Source organism: Grus americana, chromosome 5 (assembly GCF_028858705.1).
Source record: "Grus americana isolate bGruAme1 chromosome 5, bGruAme1.mat, whole genome shotgun sequence".
Taxonomy (NCBI): Eukaryota; Metazoa; Chordata; class Aves; order Gruiformes; family Gruidae; genus Grus; species Grus americana.
The window spans coordinates 11,201,589-11,224,899 of record NC_072856.1 but is presented as its reverse complement, the minus strand read 5'-3'; the positions used below and the strand labels follow the sequence as shown (position 1 = coordinate 11,224,899).

The window sequence follows — 23,311 nt, the reverse complement described above, 5'->3', positions numbered from 1 at the left end:
AATTGCTTTTACTTGTAGGTGAGACAGTTATATGTTACCAATGAGTTACAACAATGTCCTCTTGAAAGAGTAAGCTCTATTAGAAGATCAGTGAATCTCTCCAGACATGGTATGTGACGTTTCATGTTTGCTATGGCTTAATATTTGGAGCCTTCTGAGCATACAAAAACTAATCGAAACATTTGCTCTCCACTGTAACTGCAGAGTCAGATATTCGACCTAACAAGCTTTTGACCTGGTGTCAGAAACAAACAGAAGGGTACCGTAACGTTAATGTCACAGACCTGACTACCTCCTGGAAAAGTGGCCTTGCATTGTGTGCAATTATCCATCGCTTCAGACCTGACCTCATGTAAGTGACATCTGTAGATCTTGTTGAGTGTAGGATATATTAAGCATTTACTAAAGTGTAGTGTAACTCAAACCAGAACAACACTGATAGCCTACAGTCCCCTTCTGTTGCTGGTTTTTGCAAGAAGGTGCACACCATTGCCAGGTTTGGGGGATGAAAAGGGTGGGGTTGGTTTTGCTTTGTTTTTTCTGTATGTCCTTGTATGCCATTTAAAATGAAATGTATATGCTTTCAAAGAGCTAGGAAGGCTTTGAACCTTATGACTTATGATTGTGTTTGTGGGAGTCACATGGCTATTTAAAACAAAAATTGCAGTGCTTGGAGAATGTGAGAGTTGCGTTCCCAGGTCCCTGGAGACAGGTTTTTAGTGTATGTTTAAAACTGCAGCCATAATGGCACTGTCACGAGTTACAGAAATACCTGGATGAGCCTTAAAGGAGCCATCCTCGGTGTGTTGGAGTGGTTGCTGTGACAGTCATGTAGGGAAATGTTGAGCCATGGAGGTGCACGGGAGATAGTGGTTTTGCACAACTCTTCGTCCAGAAGAGCACAGTGCCCTTACACATGGGCTATGCAACAAGGGCTGGCCCTTGAAAATTAACTGCTTTAGGGATTGAATGTAAGCCAGCATTCTGCTTTTGACAGTGTTTCTGGGGTCCTAACCCTACAAGACCCAACTTCTCATGTGTGAGTATTTTGTAACGTTCCTTAGTTAGATACAAGACAGTCAGTGCGTAATGGGTGTCAGGAAATGGCAATTGCTGGCATTGGGTTACTGGGCGTGCTTGATGCAGTCTGCGGTGCGGTGACTCTTCTGTCCTCTCACCAATCTCCAAAATGCAGCAGATGCATTCTCTTGCTTCCTACACAGACTTAGGAGTCATGAATGAATTATTGTCATACTGCTTTTATTGTGGATAAATGAAAGAAATGATTGAGCTTTTTTTATGAGGTGTGATAAGTTGGAAAAAATAGGAGTGATACCCAGGGTGCTTGTTTGTACAGCTTTGCCAGAGGAAGAGTTAACATTGTAAGAATAAGATGTGTTTTGCCTTGGGTTAGTTTAAAAAAAAAATGGGAATTATGGATGGTTTTGTGGATATAAGGGGGGAGAAAGAGTGTAAAAAGCAAAGTAATCTTTGCTGTCTGTGAAAGGCATGTCTCTTGAGCGCAGCTCTCAAGAAAGCTGATAGGTTTATCTTCCTGAGCTAACAGACCTCCTGCTGTTTAATTAACATTGTGTTCGGATCTTGTTGGCTTTTTGTATTAAATGGGACTGCTGAAGGACTTGGCCAGATGAAAGCCGGGCAGGCAAGAGAGGCGGCTGCCTGTGGGCTGCAGGCAGGGCTGGGGCGGAGGGCTGCCTGCAGCCCCCTGGCTCCAGAAATAGGCAGAATGGGTGGGTGGGGGGAGAGAGAAATTCTTTGGAGGTTCAAAAATTCACATTCCTTATGAGGAGGAAGAAACTACCCTGCCTGGAGCTTTGTAATTTATTCACATGTTTATTTTAAACATGAATTTTGGAAGCTGTTCAAGGGATCAGAGTCTTAGAATAGGTCCCACAGAAAATGGATTAGAGAATGGATAAGGCAGTTCCAGATCTGTGATGGACTTATTTAGTGCACTGCTAAATCTGGTTATGACATGGACAGGAGGTCCTCATTCAAACTGTGTGTGTAACACCTTAAAAAGAAATGTAGTGCCTGTGCATGTGTGTGCGCACACATATAACACGTTTGTTTCATAAAATGTTAGCCTAAATTTACTCCTCATGGCTTTGATTTATAGAACTAATCAAAACTAAAAAGTCAATTGCTAACAGGTGAAATCTGTAGTAGCACAGCTGTATTTGGAGAGGAAAAAGGTTTCTTAGCACTTCTGAGGAGGAATTGCATTTTTTCATCAATAAGGGAATCCTTTTTCATGGGACTACATCAAAATCCAGTTCAGTGAAATAGCTTCTAAATTGCATTTCTGGCAAAGCCAGGATTTGTAATAATGGGATTTGTACGAGACTCTGACCTTTGGCATTGTGTAGACTCCAGCTTTGAGCCAGTGAAATATGCCTGTGCCCTCATTCATGGTGCTATCCTGCACCTCTCCGATGGGCAAGGGGGCACTGCCTGTTTCCGAGGGGGGCAGAGAGCAAAACGCCACTGATGCCAGCGTGTTGTCCCCACAGCGACTTTGATGCTCTGAATGAAGAGGATGTTGTCAAAAACAACCAGCTGGCGTTCGATGTTGCTGAGCAGGAGTTTGGGATCCCCCCTGTGACCACGGGGAAGGAGGTGGGGTCAGCCGGGGAGCCCGACAAGCTCAGCATGGTCATGTACCTCTCCAAGTTTTACGAACTGTTCAGGGGCACACCTCTGCGGGCAGTAGGTAAGCTGAACCCAAGCTGCTCCTAATTCTTGCAAGTTTGGGAGCAGAAGCACTTCATCCAGGCTGCTTACGAGCACTGCTCTTGAGCCAGGAGTCCTTTCCCAGCTGAGCTGTTCTGGCATGCGAGCGTGCCTGCTTCTGTCTGTGATAGTTACCTTGGGCTTAAAAAAGGAAAGGGGGAGAAACTTGATTGAAGACCAAGTTTTTGTGGGTCCTTGGTGGTTTCAGAGAACAGCAGCAGCTGGATAACTGCTGCTTGACATCATGAAGTTCATATATCAGGTCGTTAGAGTGATCGTCTGGTAAGGATGACTGCATGCAGCATGTCCGTTCCTGGGTGTTTCTCTTCCTTTTTAAAAAAAGTCACCTTACATTTTATGTATTTACTTTTATTTGCCTGGGTTTCTTATACATAACTGTTACCAACACTCAACTGTTAAGTTCTGGCTTTAATCAAAGTATTTAAAAAACAAATCTGGATAAATATCCTAAGCAGTTGTTTTTTTTAACAGATGCTGGGGACAAGCAAAATGGAGAAAATGATCTTTGTTCAGCAAAATCATCAAACTTCATCTTTAATAATTACATCAATTTAACTTTACCAAGAAAACGAGTACCAAAGGTAAGCTGTGAAGGAAGACTTGCCCTATATACCTTTTTCTTTTAAAATTATGAAAATACACCATCAGTCTTGGAAATAAGAGTTTTATATATATCCTACTATTAAAAGACCAGTAGAAAGAGATTATTTTTTTGAGCATAGTAAAAAGTAAAAGAAGATTTCACAGTAAACAAATCTAACACACGCATACACACTCAATCATTATGATGTTTGTAGTGATAAAACTGAAGCATTGTCAGTGTCAAATTGCTGAAGCATTAATAATACTCCCAGTTTGGCATTCTCTGTAAATGCAAAATGTCAAATCACAGTGAGAATTTGGGTGTACTTGGAAAGAATTCATATCCATTGTCCATGTCAGTTTTCTTCAGTGTAGGTAAAAGTGAGGGGAGGAGGATGTTTTATTTGGTGTGTTTATAAGTTGTGATTTTTCATCTTGAAATATTTGAGATTCTGGCTCCGTTACCTGTATTGTCTTTTATTTTTGGAAATTTTTGAAAAGGTGTTTTTAGGAGGTTTTGTGCAATGTGATGCTAAGTTTTATATTTTTGCTGGTGACTTTTTTGTTTGGTTTTTTGGTTTGGCTTTTTTTTTTTTTTTGAGATGGGAAAGTCTGGAATTTTTCTGGGCTATTTCTGCCTTTAAGAAAAATAATACTGTAGTTCTGTATTCCTAGAGTTAAATATGCAGCTATAATATTATATATAATTTCAAATAATCACTGGTATGTTAGCATGCTTGTTGACTGGGTGGGAGTGCTGGTTTTTAACTAAAACAGTGATTTGAACAGTTTGTGGATGCTGTCAAGGTTCTGGAAGGAAGCTTTCAAACCCTTACAGATGTATAAAGCCTGCAACAGTGACAGTGGGCAGGTTGACTAGCATGACTCTGAGATAATGATCTCTTAGTCATACCCATATACTTTTCTCTCTTGGTCACTTATTAATGAAAACTTATTGACGTGCCCTGTTTAATGTCCCTGTATAAAACACATTCGTGCCCATACATGTTGCAATTGAAGACTCCAGGGCCTGGAAGGGGTATGGAGACCTGAGCTAATACCATCTGACATAGGACTGTGTGCAGTGAGAGTATTGTCTGTGTGTTTCTGAATGGTTTATAACTTCAAAAGTTTTATGTAATTTAATTTCAAAGTTACATGATGAAATTACTCAGTAATAAACTGTTTCACCTTCTGCCTATTCATTAACTTGGTCATCTTCTGAAAGGAGAATTGAGATGGGGCTTTGCTTTCACAGCCAAGCCTACCTTCATTTTAACTTCAATTTAAATGGGGAGTGTCTGCACAACCTGGCTCAGAGGCAGCAGCGTCTCAAGTACATCTGTTGCAGATTAACCGGCACAAGTTAGACAGCAGCATGTACCAAAATGAATTTAACTTCTGCATTTTCTGAACCATAACTTAATGCAAAACCATTCCATGTTTTGAGTTTCCTGGGCTAGCCAGAAACTGTATCTTGACTATGATGATTCTGAAGTTCTTTGTTTTTCTTTTCTTTTTTTTTTCTTTTTTTTTAAACAGACCTCCTTAACGCTTAACTGTATTGTTTCATTTACACCTATGCAGAGACTCTAAGTTTTGCTTGCAAAAGTACAGATTTCCTACTTTTTTTGGAATTCAGTGTCCTTATTAAAAGTTCAACTGTACACGTACTGTATTTCTCAGTATTTTAATATATTGCTTTTTAAATTTGTTGCTATCTTCTCAGTTTGGGTAGAAAAGTGGATTTTATTTTTTTTTATTTTTTCACCTTAAGAATTACTTCAGAATTTCCAGATATTTCCTAGACTGACTTACATCTTGAATATTTTCCATCCACAAACACATTTTCAAAACCTGTGGACAGTCAGTTGCCCAGTAACTTCATATATCCTTGTTAGGAAATAACTTTTCCCTGCCACCCACATGTACACAAAACCAAGTGACATGTTTCCCAGCTAACCAAGCAGCGAGAAACCAAATAGGCAAAATAAACATTGCTTTTTCTTGTGGGTGACTTCTTTAGAAGAAAAACCTTTTTCATGACCAAAATGTTGTTGTTTTTCCATGAGGTATTTGCAGAAATAAATGGACTTTTAGTAGTTGGGAGAGCTTTGCATTACTAAGCCGTACAGCCCTCTGACTAACCTCCTGTCACGAAACAAGCCTTCTGTCATAATAGGAGGTATAGTTCTTGGCAGTACATGAAAGCACAAGGTGATTTGCTTGATGGGCCCCTGTGATTTCACATGACCGGCTCATTTGAAAGGAGAGTGGAAATGATATTTTCCAAATCAGCTTGGGGAGCGGGACTGTCAAGACCTTATTTTGTATGAGGCTTTGCAGGCTTGTCATAGATGGGGCATGAAACTTGGCAAAAACCACTGTACTCTGCTTAGGACAGACTTGCGAGTGCCATAACCATGTGAAACTAGCTGGGAAAGGAAGCTCCTTGGAAAGCAACTGCTTGAGCAGTTTGGCTGTGGCTTCAGTTTTATGGTTCTTCCCCCTGCAAAAAGTAGTGATGGGCATTATCAAGTTATGGCAGTGAGAGAGCACTCACGTATCACAGAGGCAAAAACCAGCTAGGGTAACAGCGTTGCTTACTAAACTTTCCATACCATCTAGTTTGTCCTTTGATTTGGCTGGAAGAGGGATCCTTATCTGGGCACAGGTTCTGAGAGACCAGGAAGCGGGGGCCTGGAGCTGGTGCGGCAGTAGCTGTTCTGGCAGCGTCTGCTGGGCTGGATAATGTTTTCCATTCTGCTGCAAGTGTCAGCCTGGCTGGAGAGGAACTGAGATTTCCTGTGCTCCAGACTAATAAATGAATGGAGGTGTTTACACAATAAAGGGCACAGTCCTTTTTCTCCAAGTTGTGCTAGGCAATTAAATTGCTTTGTCTTGCACTTCTTTGTAAATATGTTAATGAAAGTCCTTTATGTAAGTTTTTTGAAAGGCAACATCTTGTTTGCTCCGTTCACTTAGGCAAATTCTGCTTTTATGTGGTACAGATTATTAGGCAGAATATATTGTGCTGTTATGTTGTTCACTCTTCTTTGGTAGACTAATGACTATAGGTAGTGTGAAGCTCAGTTACTGAGAGCTGGGGCTTGAAAGACAATGTACCAAAGCACACAAAGTAATCAAAATATTGTCATCTGATTCTTTTGGTGTTTGCTGAGAAGTTGTTTGGGATTACTTCTATTCACTGCATAATGATTTATTACAAACAGTGTATATGTAAAAAGGAAGCCTGTACTCTTTGATCTTTCTCTATTTATTTTTTTTAAGTTGGCTGAGCAATCACTATGTTACAGCGTGGGCAAATGCCAATAAGTGGAATGTAGTTTATAGTTCATGAAGTATAACCTAACGTGCCATTTATCAGGCAAAAAAGATTTTCCATTGTACCAAATCTTCAATACTGAATTGAATAAGAACTGATACAAATTTTTAAGCATTGAGTATTTTGCAAGTTCATACAGACCGAGTATGAAGTATTATTTATTATTTGCGTAATCTCTAGTTCAGTAAAATAATTAAATATGTGCAGAGCTTGAGCACAAAATAGGCACTTTTGTTGCTTAAGTACTGTAATGTAAAGCCATAGTCAGGGAGACGAACCTTACAAGGGAGACAGACCTTTAAGGCAGGCAATAATTGCTCCAAAAAAAGGAGATGTGTCTGCACTGTGAACACATGATCTGCATGCAGATATCTAGGTTGAGAGAGATGTGGAGGTCATAGTGAAAGAGTGAGGGGTTTCTGGATTTTATTACTTATCTGGAAACCAGTGTAGTCTAGATTAAAATTTACAGAATAACTCATGCTGTGATGCCTTTTTCTTCAAGGATGTGCTAGTACTTTATGAATTATAAACTCTTCAGAGTTTTAAGAGGAAAAGGTAAACACTGATGTTGTAGGGCCTGCGTTCAACGAAGTGTATGAGCATGTATTTTCACCCATCAGAGTTCAGTGAGAGCTCCCAGTCAGGGCTCACAGGACAGCTTTTATGTAGGTGATGACTGCCACGAGGGCCATCCTCGCGAGGAACGATCCTGCTGAGCTGGGGGAGCTATCGAGGCATGCCAGTGCAGTGGGGACCTCTGCACGCCGGCACTGCTTACCTGTGTTTGCCTTGTTTAACACAGGCTAGACCACACTTGCCTGGTTATGGAAGCTAATATCCTGGGAGGAACTGCTTGGGTGAATCTGGTAACTGCTGCAGTAATCCACAGAACTTGTTTTGGCTTTCCCGTTTCAGGCTGAAGGGAAACCGGAAGAAAATGAGACTAACAAAAGACGTCGAAAAGGTCTTTTTGGTGTCTTCGAGGAGGTTGGTGTTCAGTCATACCCACACATACTCAGCTCCTTGATGAGCACCAGAGCTGAGGAAGCAGCAGGAATTGGGGGAGGCAGGGCTTGGCATCTTGTGCTTGATGGGAACAAAAAGCATCTCCCCTTAAAACCTTGAATTTACTGTGGTATACACTGAAGAACAACTAAATTTATTTAAATCATTTGGTAGGAGGAGAGCATTACCTAAATTGCGCTAGTCTTTTTTCTGACCCAAGAACATTTAAGGTACTGAGGTCTGGTTTTTTTTTTCCTTTTCCCAACTGAGTTGTTTAAACAAATTTTTGTTTGAAGAGTTTGCAGCTTGGTGCCCAGCCTCTCTCTGATTAGTTATCTTTCTCACTCTGCTTTATCATCACCAACACTGATTAATGTTCCCTTTTTAGTGTACGCTGGGACCAAACAAAAATTTTTTTTTTGTGACTTTTGCATGCTAAACAGTGTCATTTTTAATATACCGTAGACTGTATTTCCTTTCACCCTTTGCTGATAGGGCTCTTTCTCTCCCTTCATGAGTGTTGTAGGTCAACTTGAGAAAAACATAGTTTGTTGTTTCTTTGCAGGCTTCAGGCTTTTCAAGCCAAGGGGCAAATGCTGGGAAAGAACAGAGTGATGTCAGAGAAGGAATGAACCAGAATAAAGTTAAATCAATGGCAACTCAACTGTTGGCAAAGTTTGAAGAGAATGCTCCAAATACAATTCTTCGGAGGCAGGTAGGTCATGGATGAATGTAAAAGTAATCTCTGAAATTAAATGATAGTCCCTCCTTGCGAATGCAATGCAGATTTCAAAGGGAAAAAATTGATCTGTTATGTGTTTTGAAGTGGGTTGTCTTTTTTTTTTTACGCTTTGTGCAAATTAAAGGTATGCCTCTCAATACTTAGTGAACAAATATGACTAAATAGATTGACTAATGCATATTAATATAATGTACTAATATCTATTATATTAATAAAATGTACTGGAGTTGCAATGTTTAGAAATATCTCGTAAGCCAGTCTGTAGAATTTTTGCTTTGTGTGGAAGTCTAAGCTGGCCGCATATGTTATAGCAGAAGGACTTTTTTCCCCTATATTCTATGCATAAAGTACACGACATACCCCGTGGAATCTTTGTGGAAATTTAGAAAGCATAAGAAGGGAACCTAATCTTTTGCAAGATGTGTCCGACTGCCATTTCCATTGCGAAAGTAGGCATAATGGAATATATTTGTATGTTCCACAGCATTTTCATGGTTTGTTGTTAGTGTGACTAGTGGTGTTTTAAAAATAATCTCGTGCTGTCAAGGTGGGGATGATAAGCTTAAAATCATGCTTTAGCCAGTGAGATGGTTTGTGTCAGCTGAGTTTGGATCTGTCACCTGAAAGATCTGAAGGAAGGATGAGCAAGGTGTTGAGGTTCTGTCAAGGGTGGTGGCTTTCTTAATTCTTTGTGCTTGTATCCATTTGTTTATTTTACATATTTAAGTCTTCCAGAAGTTTAGGCTTTATGGATGTCAAGTGACTTTCTCAATCCATGAACCACTGTTGTTCGCGCTGAGCTTTCTGTGTGTGATACGCGTGCAGAGGTTTGCTTGGCCATGTCGTAGGAAGCTTCAATGTGTTACCTTTTCATCATAACCTCTCTTAAAGAATACTGAATGTGCTGAATTTTAAGTATATCTTTGATGGTAGAGGGGGTTAATAAAATGGGTACATAACAAAAATCTGCAAAATGTGTTGTTAAGCTCCATAATAACCTGTCTTTAAAAGCAGCTTTTATTTCTTTCTGTCTCTTTGAATCCTATTTACTGTCTTCCTCTTTTTTTCCCCCACTCTGTCTTTATACTTTTAAAAATACTTTACAAGGAGCTAATAGATAGACCAGCCCTGCTGTCTTCTGACTCTCCTGTTAATCCTCGCTTTGCTAAACCTAAGGATCCAAGTCTTCTTCCACCTCAACCAAAAAGGCAGGTAGGAACTCCTATGGGTAACACCTGACAAGCACACCATTCCTCTTACTGCTAGGAACAAAATGTTATTGTGTAACTACAGAATATATAAAACAATATTTGGATGTAATCTGCCCAGTTAACAGATGTATTTAGCTGAGAATTGTGAAAACCACATTCAAGTTTAAGGCTATTTTACACCTGCTTGACCAGATGAGAAAACTATTTGAAAGAATTATTAACTGTGTGGGGGAAAAAAAACCCTAAAAACATAGATGTTGATTTCTGTGGTATCACAACTAGACTCCAAATTGTATAAATATAATTATGTAGTTACATTTAACATGCGAGAAAACTACAGCAGTACCTGAAAACTTGTCTGCGCATGTACTTGATGCTTTGGGCTGTTGTAATGGTAAGGCAAAGGGAGTTTTCCACCCTGATAAACCTTGCAAAAATGTCTAAGATAAGCTTAAGAATTGAAAAGCTGATATTGATGCCCAGTTTTTTTTATTTCTTTAAGTAGAACTTGTGATAAGAATTTCTGCTGAAAGCTCTTTTGCAACATCATCTAGATGGGGCAATTTTTGAATACATTCTGTAAATTTTTTTCTTAGTACTTCCAATGAAAGCAATCTCATATCAAATGGTATTGACATTCACCTTACATTAGAGTTTTAAATGGAAGTAAATATCCTGTAGTGGCATTTCAAGAGTAGTCTGCAGTGAAATGAGATCTGCATTGCATGTAGAAATCTGCAGATCAGCTTGATGAAAAATGCAGATTCATAAACTGGTTGAGAATTGTTGTTTTAAAGGCAAGCGTGCTATCCTGAAACATCAGGAGCACACTGCAAGTTAATTGGCATTAGGTTTTCTTATTTTATTTCTGAGAAATATTTGTGTATTTATTTGAATCGGACAGTCATGAAAACTGTCATGAAAAAGACCAACTGGAAGGTCATTTTTAAGACTGAATTTGATAAAGCTGAACTGGTTCAAACGTTTTATTTACTTCAAAAGCTGTTTTATATGAAGATTCAAATTCCGAGTCCCATTCTGAACTCCTCAGAAAATGCTTTACATCTAAAATATATTATAGCTTGACTTGGGTCAGACTAGATCTAGAATTATGCCAAGACCTACTGTTGATATTCTTACAATTTGATTGTAAGTTTAGTTCCAGGCAGATGTGATGCTAAAACCAAAACCAAACAAAAAACCCCTAAAACCTTTGCTAAAAACCCCAGAAGGAGATGTAGTGTCATGTTCCTCTGCACTGATGCTACCTGGGGGTTATTCATAAAAACTGAGACAAACCTAGAGAAAGGTGTCAAGACCTGCATAAGTTATGTAGGACGGATGTATTTCAGTGCATGGACACACCCATCAGAGATGCAGTAGATAGTGTGCAAAGAGTGATGTGAGAATATTTTATTTCCAGTTATGTGCATGACTCTGCCGCGCTTTTGAAAGCATCCTTAGAAACTGCATATACTGCATGGTAGTGCAGAAAGCAGATTTTTTTTCACTTCAAGTGTTTCCCAGTTTCAGGTGGTAGCTAGGAGTGAACACGAGGTCAGGGAACCCAAACAGTCTTTAAATGGTTCTGATCATATGGCCAGGAGAGCAAAGACTGTACAAAAAACAGATACCCAGCCCAGTCTGTCAGAAACCTCTGAAAATCTCGCATCTGCCTGTTCTGCTGCATTTGTACTTTCTGGAGTGCTTGAGCGTCTTCAGCACCTGGAGGAAAAAATGAAACAGGTGACAAGCAATTTCTTTTCTTTTCTCTTAACTGCATGCGTTAATCTGTATACTGTATTTTCCCTGGATATGCTGGCTTTTCCTCTGCTGACTTTAGGTTATATTAAGACAATAAAAAGTCTTTCTACAAATTTGCTGTATTCTGATGGTGTATGTGACATTAACTGAAATACCTCTCTCTCTCTCTCTCTCTCTCTCGCTATCTCTCTTTTCTTGGCTTTCCTTCCCTGGCTCTTATTGCAGAAAAGAGCTCAGACCATAGCAAATAGAGAATTCCATAAAAAGAACATTAAAGAGAAAGCAGCACATCTTGCCTCAATGTTTGGATACATGGAGTTTCCAAAGGTGAATATTGGGTTTTGCACCTGAAGAAGTGCTGAGTGAGAAGACACATAAGAATTCACAGGGGAGGGGAAAACTGCAGTGGTTTTGTTTTTAACTTTCCTTTCATCCTGGGTGGATCTGAAAATTAATGTGGATTCCACTGAAACTGGTAAAAAGCTTTGTTTAAATGTGATTGCATAATTTAATTGAGATAAAACACAATCTAAATCATAAAGCTAGTCAGAGTACTTTAGCACGAGAGAAATGTGTTAGAATAAATCATGTCTTGTGCTTATGTATACACTGGTAGCTCATGGTTTCTAATGAATTGGTGAGCAGTAGCTCTTAGTGGATTCTGGCATTTCTTATGTTTTGTTATGCTTTCTCCCAGCCCTATCTTACCTTACTGCCCACTGTAAATATTTTTGGTAAGAAAACTGAATACAATAATATCATTTGCCGTGAAGGTTTTGCTGTGATGATTTCCATGGCTCCTCACTGTGCAGAAATAGAGAAAAGAGCAGAATTGTAGTTATTATCTGTCTATTTTATTGCTGCATGACTATAAAATTACTCTCTTAACCTGTGCTAATGTCACTGTCTCTTGGATAACTCTCCTGTTTCTGCTCTACACAGAATAAGCTACCTACTAAAGGCTTATCCCATTCTCAGCCCCCAACTCCCTCTTGCCCACCACCTCATGATTCAGCTGCTGCTGCTTCTCCATCATCTGTTGGTTCAGCTTCCCCTGCTGTTCCTTCTAGACAGGTACTCTATTAACAGATTTTTCCTGTAAAATCCAAACTTGTGCTAAAGCTGCTTAAGAAATGGCTTGGATGGAAGGTGCTGCCAGCAATCTGTCGTATTTCACATTTCAATCAAACTTTATTCACTGTCGTTAAAAATAGTTCACATATAAAGCTAAAGAAAAAGGAAATAGTTAACAAAATTTTTGCTTCAATTCTGAAAGTTTTGCATTGCTGCTTATTTTAAATGTTCTGTTGTTGGATAATACCATGCCTAGCAGAGAGCGAGCTTAACATTGTATAGCGAACTGGATGTTATGGGATCAGTTAGTTGTTCTTGGGTGGCATTTGTGTTTCTTTTCATAAGAATATCCATCTGGACTGCAGGGGAAGAACCTGGACCATAATGTTTATTTTAACTAGAGGACATATCTTAGAATTGTATGAGCACTTGTTGATACAGACAGATTATTGCCGTTTTGTGTGTTTACTTATTTGTACTTTAAACTTGCTTCTGCACATTAATTGCTAGAATACAGTTCTTTGCAAGAGCAAACTTTACAGAGAGGACACGCATGCTCGAAATGAAAACAATTAGATAACACTTGAATCAGAATTATTCAGCTCTTACTACTTACGCTGATATTACAATGGGCTGTACTTTTATCTGTGGAAGTTAAGATGACATTGGCTTCTAACTCCCTTTGTTTTAGAAGGATTTTAATTGAAGAAAGTTTGATATTTTTCAGCTTTTCAGGGCAGGTAAAGGCCCAGGTTCCCTTTCCTTCACCCACAGATTATGTAGCAGTAGTCTGGGAACACTATAGTATTGAATAGGATTGGTGTGGAAAAACAGTGGAAACATCAAATTTTTAGAAGTATTGAAGGCAACTGCTGTGATCCAATGCAGGTGTTGCTGGAGCTGACACATGAAAGAAGTACTATTTGGCAAAATTGGGTACTGTCTCCATTTACTGTGAGGAGGAGCAAAGCATTCTGCTTGCTTTTGTTGTATTTAAATAACAGTAGTTTCATGAAATACTCATGAGTATTGCCCAACTTGAGGTAAGCCATGGCCGAAGGTAATTTCCTACTTGGTGGTCGTTCAATATCAATCATCTAGTGGAACTGGGCTAGATCTTTGCAGGTTATTTTGCACCATATTGTTGATGCTGGTTCAGCCTCACAGCTTCAGCAGTAACTGAGCAGGTAGATACTGAGCTGATCTGTTTGCAAAGGCACGTTCTTCGGTTAAGATAGAGCTATGCTGAAAAGACTCCCTTCCTCTCATTCCCCAGGAAAATATAGGCTACACAGCCCTTCAAGGACACTGCAAGCCCAGCAGGTGCCTTAATGTGGTAATCCCCTAATTCTCTTCAGCTTCAAAATAATTCCTTTGCCTGGATTTACCTCTTACTTTTTATGACCTAGGGGAGGTATAGTGTGTGATGGGTTTTAAGCTAAGTAACAGTTTCCAAAATATCAGGGCCTGTTGCTCATTTGAGTTGGAGAACTATTGTGACAGTGCAAAGAGAATTAAAGAAACCCCCAAAACCACAAAAAACAACAAAACCAAAAAACCCCTAACAATGTGAGCAAAGTTTTAGAATGACAACTAGTCTCTTCATCATTTGGAAACTCTGTGAGCGATAATTTTACTGGGATTTTAACATTTTTTTCGTAGAGAACATTTGGCCTGAGCAATCATTTTTGGATGTTTTAATTCAACTGCATTTTGTTTAAAGTGCACTCACAGCCTTTTATTAGTTTTCCATTGTATTTAAATGGTGAAGTAATAGTTTGTTGTGACTTGATTTCACTCAGGCTGAGTTTAGTTTAATTGAAAAAGATCTCTTCAGAGGTAATGGCAGAATGCAGCACAGCTGAGGCAAGAAAATCTTGTTCTGTCACCAGCACAGTAAATTTAACTTCATCTCATTTGGTAAATATTTGGCTGGTTAGATGAGACTACATGTTTTCTTTGGCATATTTGAGAATTTTTAATAGCAGGTCTGATAATGAACAGGCTAACTTTTACTTTCCTCCCCTTTGAGACAGCTGCGGTAATAGAAAGCTGATCCAAATGAACCCCAAGTGATGATGGATTACTGCAGATACTTCAATGGGAAAGGCAGTAAATAGATTTTTAAAAAGAAAAGGGGGCAAAAAAACCCCCTTGAGTTTCCTTTCCAGGGTTGCCAGTTAGTACAAGTGACATTGTTGGTGCTGCCCTTGCTACAGGGGTAACTGAAAGGGAGTGGGGGTGTTAGGCAGGGTCAGTCATCCATAGTGTCCGCACAAGGCGGCTGTGGTGAAGGGGAGGGTGCCTGTCCTCCATGCTCACTGTCACACAGCAAGGGGTGATGGACAGTCACCATGGAAACGGAGATTCAGGTCAGGCTTGGGGATGGGAAAAGGGGACCCTTGAATGGTAAGGAGCAGGGTGCTGGGGGAGGCCTGCAGGCTGCCGCGCCGACACCTTTTGGAGCACGTTACACCAATGTCACTTACTTTGCACAAGTAAAGTGGATCCTGCCCTGGGGACAGGGCATGGACTCGGTGGACCTTTGGACCTATGTCCAGGACTGTTCTTGGTGTTGGTGATGTGCTGGTGAAGGGTTAATGGCTGTGCAAGACTTTTGTTCTCCATACATACTCATGTGCTGTGAGGTCGATTCAGTTCTGTGATACCCCAGTTGCCTTAGCTTTACCTCTCTTTGGCAACTTAAGTTCTGTTCCTCTTCAAGTTACATAGACCATGTTTTGGCTTACCTTTTGTTATTTCTCAAACAAAATTCTTCCAAGAAGCAGATTTCTTACTGTTGTTTTTACTGTAAGAGTATTAAATCTTCAGGGAACACCTGCTGCTGCCTTGATTCCGTAGCAGGCAATCTGTCCGTGGCCGCCTATGCTTAAATTGTTGTCCCAATGTTTTCTCTTTTAAGATTGCACACTTTTCAGAACAGGAAAATTTTATCATAGTCTATAAAACACTGTCTAAAAGTGCAGCACTATATCAATAAAATTTGATAATATTTCAGGTGTGCAGTACACATTTTCAAGTACCGTGCGTGATAATTTAACAATATGTTTATACCTCTCTGCTGTGAATATGTATTGGTAATTGCCTGTGTGTGTTATCTAGAGGGTGGGGTTATAGGACTCTGGTCTCTGTTCTGAGATCTCACTAGGTAAGTCTACACTTCTAATAAAAAGCACTTCAGGACTGATAAGCCAACAAAAAGAGCTCCCTCATGTTGCTCTCAGTGTTTCTGCTTTTTGCTAGCAGAAAACCAGAAGATAATAGAAGTCTTTGAGTTTTGTAGGACTACATGAGAAATTACCTATAAATATCAGCACTCTCTGATCCTTTAAATAGTTAGTACTGTCATTTTAATTTCAAGTGAGTACTAAGATTGTTATCCATATGTTGATCTGCTGAATTTTCATTGGAACAGTATTAGTTATGGTGGCGTATTTATTTAAAAGGGTGGCTATGAAGTCTTAGTGTCTTATTATAGAAACCTGTTATTAAGCCTGGGTCCTGAAAAGAGCACTTGAAAGGAAGGCTATGGAAGCATATTGTTTCTTTAAAAGACATACAGTCATTACAACTTATTAAGAATTAACTTCTATATGATACTATATGGAAGTTGCCTGTAATAATTAAAACTACCTTCTAGCTTTTATCAGCTGTCAAAATTCACATACATAGAATTATGAATTAGCAAATACTAGATTACAGGCTGGGTTTTGGTTATTCCTGTTTGGTTTTTTTAAGTTGGATTGACCTTCAGAAAGCTGTGTTCATCTGAGCTTTGCATGGCTGAATCCACCCAATACATCATAAGAATTATGAAGATGTTGCAATCAGTAGGCTTTGCTGCCTGCAGAGTTTGGACCAACTAATTACCTTCAATGATGTGACTCTAATTACCAGCAGTAAGCAGGGCTTGGGTGTTTCCTACACACAGTAACTTACTACTCAAATGTTGTTTATCTCAGAGGTAAAATATATGTAGCAGGTGGTATGAAAAGTAAATAAATCACCCTCAAAGCAAAATAAGACCAGGAAAATCATTAAGGATATGAAACAACAAAGGGGAAGCAGTCTATGCTTTTGGAGGCAGAGAGCATATTTCCTTTGTTTTATGAAAATACTACTGAGGCTTACGTGTTGGTTGGCTGTGGTGTTACAAATAATAGCACGGGGAAATGCAGAAGGCAACTTTCTCTTCCCACATGAATAACCGCCCTGATCAACCTGCTGAAAAGCTTTGGCAACATGTCATTGACAGGTCAGTAGTCTTAATAAATCGCAAACTCTTCTGGGATTTTTAAGTGTTTTCTTGGTTGTTTCCTGGAATTCACTATGTAAGGTAACTCCTTGAGATTCCTTTCCAACAAAGGATTTAAAGCTGCTGGTATAAACCTGCCTGAATTGTGAGCAGTAGCCTGTTAAATATTGATAGTGGCCTCAGCTCTACAAAATGGCATGCATGTGTGGGACTTCACGTACACCAGTAGCCTCAAGGGTAGTAAGTGCATGAGCAAAATGTAAAACCTATTATGTGTATACTGAGTTTCTAGGGTACCTGAGCAGCATCAGGCAGGCAGAAATCTGTGTGCTGTTGACCAAAGCTAAGGCATGTAAGAGCTGACAGGTTCTCTAAAGAAATGTGTGCAGACTTGTGGTCAGACCCTCTCTCCTGCAGCTGGAGCTTATTACACTTAAATTACAATTTAATGGATGGGTATATTATTGAAGTCCTTGTCCATAAGCAGGGTGAGGTTTAGAGGAGACACGGGGGGTTGCTCGGTGGTTGTGCTGTTGTCATACGAGGGCAGAAGTCATGAGCCTTGCAGGGCAGCACTGCTGTTGCACGTCCTGTTCCTCCCATTTTCTGTGGGTTTCTGATGGTGGCAGGTGCTCACGGGGCTGTCCTGGTGGATTCTCGTCCTGCCCTGATATTTCTATTTAATGATTGAGTGGCATTTGAATAGAACATTTCAGTTGGAAGGGACCGACAACGATCATCTAGTCCCATTGCCTGACCACTCCAGGGCTGACCAAAAGTTAAAGCATGGTATTAAGGGCATTGTCCAAACGCCTCTTAAACACTGACAGTGCTGGGGCATCAACCACCTCTCTGGGAAGCCTGTTTCAGTGTTTGAGCACCCTCTTGGTAAAGAAATGCTTCCTCACGTCCAGTCTGAACCTGCCCTGGAGCAGCTTTGAACCATTCCCATGCGTTCTGTCACTGGATACAGGGAGAAGAGATCAGCACCTCCCTCTCCACGTCCCCTCCTTAGGAAGCTGTAGAGAGCCATGAGGTCACCCCTCAGCCTCCTGTTCTCCAAAGTAGACAAACTCAGAGTCCTCAGCCGCTCCTCATAGGACGGTCCTTCCAGCCCTTTCACCAGCTTTGTTGCCCACCTCTGGACACATTCAAGTCCCTTAACATCCTTCTTAAATTGTGGGGCCCGGAACTGCACACAATACTCGAGGTGAAGCTGCACAATGGGATAATTGCCTCATTTGACCGTCTGGTTATACCATGTTTGATGCACTCCCGGATTTGCCCTCTTAGCTGCCAGGGCACACTGCTGGCTCATATTGAGCTGCTGTTGACCAGCACCCCCAGATCCTTTTCTGCATGGCTATTCTCCAGCTGTTCCTTTCCCAATTTATACTTGTGCCCAGCATTACTCCATCCTAAGTGCAGGATCTGCCATTTGGACTTCTAAGATTTCATCCCATTAATCACTGCCCAATGCTCCAACCTATCTAGATCCCTCTGCGAGGCCTCTGAAAGGTGCAGTACCAAGGCTGTAGCAAATTGATCTCCTCTTGACTGCCTGCATATCTGATTCAGTAAGGAGAATCAGTAGAGATCTGCCCCTAGTATTATGTCCTTATTAAACAGTTTCTCTAAAATGAGCTCTAATCAGTCCTCAAGCCCACTTGCTTCCTGCCCTCCCTGCCCGTGAGTAGCAACAATGTTTGTGTTGGTGGTTGTTGATTAGGAGACCAGAGCAGTCAGCAATCTTTTGGTTGCTAGATTAACTTGAAATCCTATTTGCTTTTGCATGGAATGTGAATTCATGTTCATTACAAGAACGTTTCCTTTTAATAACATTTCAAAAGTATGTATAAACATGCAGTTTTCTTGTTTTGACTGCTTTAATGTTGACACAGATAGCTCCAATGGGTGGAGAACAGAAATCAGCCAACCTGATGACTTGCAAGGTGTAGTTCAGGCTCAAGGATACTTTACCTGAAATTCAGCTACTTGCACTTTAAGCATAGCCTTATTGTTTAACTGATTGCTTCAGCGTTTAACTAATTCAAGGTAAATTTCTGCTTCAACTGACTTTGAATGCTTTCTGTTACCTAGGAGCTTCTGGGTAATAAATTGTGTATAGCCTAAAAGTTGCTTAGCATATTCAGAGGTGCAGAATTTGGGGAGGAAAATTTTGTCTACAAAGGAATGTAGTTTTTCTGTAGTAGCAAGCAATCTCACTGCTAATATTGGTTTGTAATTTAATGTACTACTTAGGGACAGCACTGCAGTATGTAATTAACACTTTACTTTGCTGTTGTTACCCCACCAGTTGTGCAGATCTTGAATAATATTTAAAAGTCTTTTTATATTAAACAAAACCAAGCAGTACAGAAATTTGTCCCTTGAATGGCCTTTGTTGACTTAACATACATATTTTGTATCTGCCTGGATATAAAGTTAATTATGGGATAACTCTCAAAAGATAAGGGGAGCTGTAAGGCGCTGGACATGTTCCCAAGTTCATGAACTTGAAATTTTTTTTTATTAGCAAGAATACTTTTAACCATAGTAATTTTTGAAAACACACCCACAATGCCTTATAGTTGCTTTTAAGCTTGATAGAAAATGCTGTAAAATGATTTAAAAGTATGATGAATACCATTGCATTTATATTTTTCTCCTTTCTTCATGGTAACTTTCTGATATTTTAAAACCTTTCCGTTAGCAAGACTTAGAGCGGTGGCAATAGAAAAATCATTTCACTGTGAAGTGAAACACTTAAAATTTAGGCTCTGTGGGAGGCAAAAGGAGCGTAAGGTATGAGATGGCTTGAAAGCAAAGGTATGTCCTGGCTTCAGAAGCAGAGTATCGGATCCCTGGCCATACCAGGATGGCCCTTGCTGCCTTTGCTACCAGAGAGGTGGTGGGATCTTATATTGACTATAAAACTAAAATAAAAAATCACTACAGGAAATCTAGTTTAGGGTAGAAAATACTTCTGTAAATCTGTGAAGTCTTCACAGTCTCTTTTCGAGGAACAGAGAACTAGAGTAACCTACTTACCTGCCTGCCACACACACGCCTTTCTTCTTTTCCAGTCCCCACGCATGTGTTTTGGCAAGGAAGCCTGCACTGTGCAGTCAGTGGTCTGCATTTGCAACCACAGCCTAAGGAGCTGCACTTGCAGACCTGCCTTCGATAAACTTGGTTAGAAACAGCCTAACATTCGTGGCTGCAACAGTGTGATGAAGCAGATTAAAGGTGATGTCTTCCTTTCGTGAGTGAAGTTTATCCAGTTTTCCCTGGTGTTAAGATGAGTCACTGGGGAGAAGGAGAATGGTTGCTCTGTGAGCATCAACAAAGCATTTCCGTGCAGGACTTCTAGTACGTTTTCATGGAATGTTTCCTGAAATGCCACAGTTTGTGGTCCATTGATGTGAAGTTTAGTCCCCACCCCCTGTTCTGCAATATAACAACAAAGTCCTAAGAAAGCAAAGTGAACAATAGGGGATTTTTAATCTATCAGAATGGTCCAACCCTGATAGCCAGGCAGTAACTCCCAGCTCTGCCTCTTCGTGGACATGGCAGGAGGCCTCGTGCTGTGGGAGCAGCATTTGCTCCCAGCAGCTATTTCTCCATCATCCGCAGGGAGAAGCACGTGGGCTGCATGGAAGCCTTCTGTGGCCACCAGCTGGACCACACTGATCATGCATGAGCATGCTTGTGCTTTGCTAGACTTTGCCTCTGCTCTTTCTCCTAGTCTCTATTTATCATTGTTTGCATGTTTTCAAATCATTCTTGTCCTTTTCTCATTAAATTATTTTTCAAGAATAACTAAAGCATTTCCTTCTGTTCTTCATCTTCTCCCCTTTTCTGGTTAGATGACTGTAGGAAAGGTCTCACGTGCAATTGGAGCTGTGGCTGAAGTTCTTGTCAATCTGTATGTGAATGATCACAGACCCAAGCCACAGTTTCCCCCCCTTGAACTGGTAAGAGTAAACCCACAAAGAAATGATAACTTGAGTGGTGTTTCCAGAATGTCATCCTGACTTAACATCCTGGTTGTGGAGCACTTTAAGCGTTATGAAAGGTCTTAGTCTAACACTTAATAAGGAATCAAATGCATATTGGCAAAATATGCTGATGTGTGGATGTGCTAGAAATGTTGCTCACCCTGTCTTCTATTTATATTTTTCTTATTTGTCTGTATGAATTAAAACTTCAGGAGGCTTTTATTAAATGTAATTACTGGTACAATTAGTAATAGAAGACAATTATTAATCAGGGTGGCTTCTAAAGAAAGTTTTGTACAGTACATGTTTATGCAGTTATTTTTAACACGCAAATGCTGAATCACCGTGCCTCATTTTGAAGAGAGCTGTTTTTAAACTCTGACACTGTTCTATGTTGAATTCAGAAGCGGTCTCTGGACAGAGCTAGAGGTCCTTGCCCTATTCCTCATTCTCCATCTCCTGCCTCCACTGCTCAGAGCTGTCAGGTATTGAGAAGCAAAGTAAGGTGTTGTGTTGTGGTGATGACACTAAATTATTAGCCAGCACTAAACTCCAATTGCTTCCACTTCATTGTAACTATCTGACCTGTTGTATTAACATCATATTTTTAAAAATGCATTTGTGTACTTTTCCATTTGCATGGTTGTTCATTTGGAAAGTTTCATACTCTGAAATGATCCATCACAGCAAAATGGATTACTAATGGCAGATTTGGAATAGGATTCTCAACTTTTAAGCGCGTGTGACTTGTGACAATGACAGTTGTGACTTGCACTTAACATTAAAAAATTGTTCCAAGGCCGCCTTTTGGTGGCAAATTACAGATGAGTTGTGTGGACTGTGTGCTGCTGTCTGACCATGCCTGGCCTCTGCCAAGCCCACGCCTCCTCTGTCCCATGCGTGGTACCTCTCCTGTGGCAGCGGGGATGGCAGAAGGGGAGGGAGATGGTGGGGCAGCTGTGGTAGAGACAGGATGCTCATCTGTACCAACCTGTAACTAAGCAGAATGCAATAATGCCAAGTAACACTTTCATACCTGACCCTAATAAGAAAAGGGAAGCCCAGTGGCATCTGATCCGTTTAGAATTTATTTTTCTGTACTTTTTCATGTATATCCAGAGAAAATGAGATTTGTGGCAATTAAAGAATGTTAATTGCCAGCCCAAATGCAACAAAAACTTTCAAAATAGTTTCAATTTGTTAATATGGATCATATTGTAAAGACTAATGAGTTAAAAATATACTGTATGTGCGTGGTAGGAATGAGATTGATTTTTAAAACAAACAAAGTACTAGCTTGGGCTGTAGTCTCAGGAGGAACATGACTGAGAGGGGATGCGTGTCTGCAGCTGATGTAAACGGTGGTTCAGTCACCAGCATCGAAGACTGTCAGTTTTTCTTCCTGGACCTTGAACCAGGAGCCTGCATTTTGCTCAGGAGTGTGTATGAACTGAGGGTGTCTGTTTTCTTAGCTCCAAATGCGTGTCTGTTGTTTGAGGCTGGCAAGGTCTGCCTTTGCCCTCTTTGCAGAAACACCGATGCCCACCGCCGTGAGACGCGAGTGCCTGTGCTAGCGTGGAGCAGGGGCGTAAATGGGCGTTTGGGGCTGGTGCTGCTCTGGTACCTGAGTAAACACAAAATGTCGGTGAACTCCCAGAGGGAAGATGAATGCAAGTGCAGCTGAAAACTCACCCCTTAAAGTCTTCGTGATGTCTGATTTATGAATTGCTGCATAAACCTACAGAATTGCATCAAATGAGTAATAAAAAAGCTGACTGATGCTTATTTTAATTATGTGTGGAGGGGGCTGTGTAACACTTCAAGCAGCTAAAGCAGCTGCCCACTTAATAAGAATTTATATCTGGGTGTAGTGCAACAGCTTTATGTGCATTTCTATTTTTATCTTTTAACAGGGATCTCTGCGAAAAGAATTTCCTCAGTCTATCGGGGGGAGCGACATTTGTTATTTCTGCAAAAAACGGGTATATGTTATGGAGCGGCTGAGTGCAGAAGGGCACTTCTTTCATAGGGAGTGCTTCAAGTGTGAAATATGTTCTACAACACTCCGTTTAGGAATTTATGCCTTTGATGTTGAAGAAGGTAATATAGGAACTATTTAAGAATATTTTAAAACGTCCAAGTATTGATGCTTTTAATGGAACTAGGGGAAAAAGACCTGGCCAAGTAGCTCGGTCAGGAGGAGGTCTGCCAAGTATGTTGTTTGCATCCATGCTGATCTTTGAGTCCTTTTACGTGCAGTTCTAGTCTTTCAAAAGAATCCAGTTACAACAGACCTGAGCTTTAAATGAAGAAATCCTCAGTGGAAAATAAGTCAAGTGACCGAAATACAGGTTGTCCAATCACAGGTCAAAGCGGGGTGGGGGAATAAAAGTGATTTTTCTCCAACAATACAGAACTATTCTCATCTCTCACTTATGGATGGCCATTAAATAACGTGATCTTTAGGGATAAGCCAAGATACTGGCAGATTTACACGGATGGGGGCGAGTATAGGTTATTTCTTTCAAGATG

At 40.3% G+C, this 23,311-nt stretch overlaps 1 protein-coding gene across 2 annotated transcripts in view; it reads left to right on the top strand.

Annotated features, from left to right (window-relative positions):
- MICAL2 (microtubule associated monooxygenase, calponin and LIM domain containing 2) overlaps window positions 1–23,311 on the top strand; it is a 178,020-nt gene that overhangs the window by 98,951 nt on the left and 55,758 nt on the right. Inside the window, exons 16-28 of one of the 2 annotated variants that reach the window (XM_054827869.1) lie at window positions 19–109; window positions 205–352; window positions 2,535–2,734; window positions 3,247–3,356; window positions 7,622–7,693; window positions 8,277–8,426; window positions 9,561–9,665; window positions 11,192–11,410; window positions 11,654–11,755; window positions 12,371–12,502; window positions 20,648–20,755; window positions 21,184–21,264; window positions 22,693–22,879. In XM_054827869.1, coding sequence (XP_054683844.1) covers window positions 19–109; window positions 205–352; window positions 2,535–2,734; window positions 3,247–3,356; window positions 7,622–7,693; window positions 8,277–8,426; window positions 9,561–9,665; window positions 11,192–11,410; window positions 11,654–11,755; window positions 12,371–12,502; window positions 20,648–20,755; window positions 21,184–21,264; window positions 22,693–22,879 — 1,705 coding nt within the window. The remainder of the gene's footprint in view (window positions 1–18; window positions 110–204; window positions 353–2,534; window positions 2,735–3,246; window positions 3,357–7,621; window positions 7,694–8,276; window positions 8,427–9,560; window positions 9,666–11,191; window positions 11,411–11,653; window positions 11,756–12,370; window positions 12,503–20,647; window positions 20,756–21,183; window positions 21,265–22,692; window positions 22,880–23,311) is intronic. The other variant, XM_054827870.1, reaches the window with a different exon arrangement.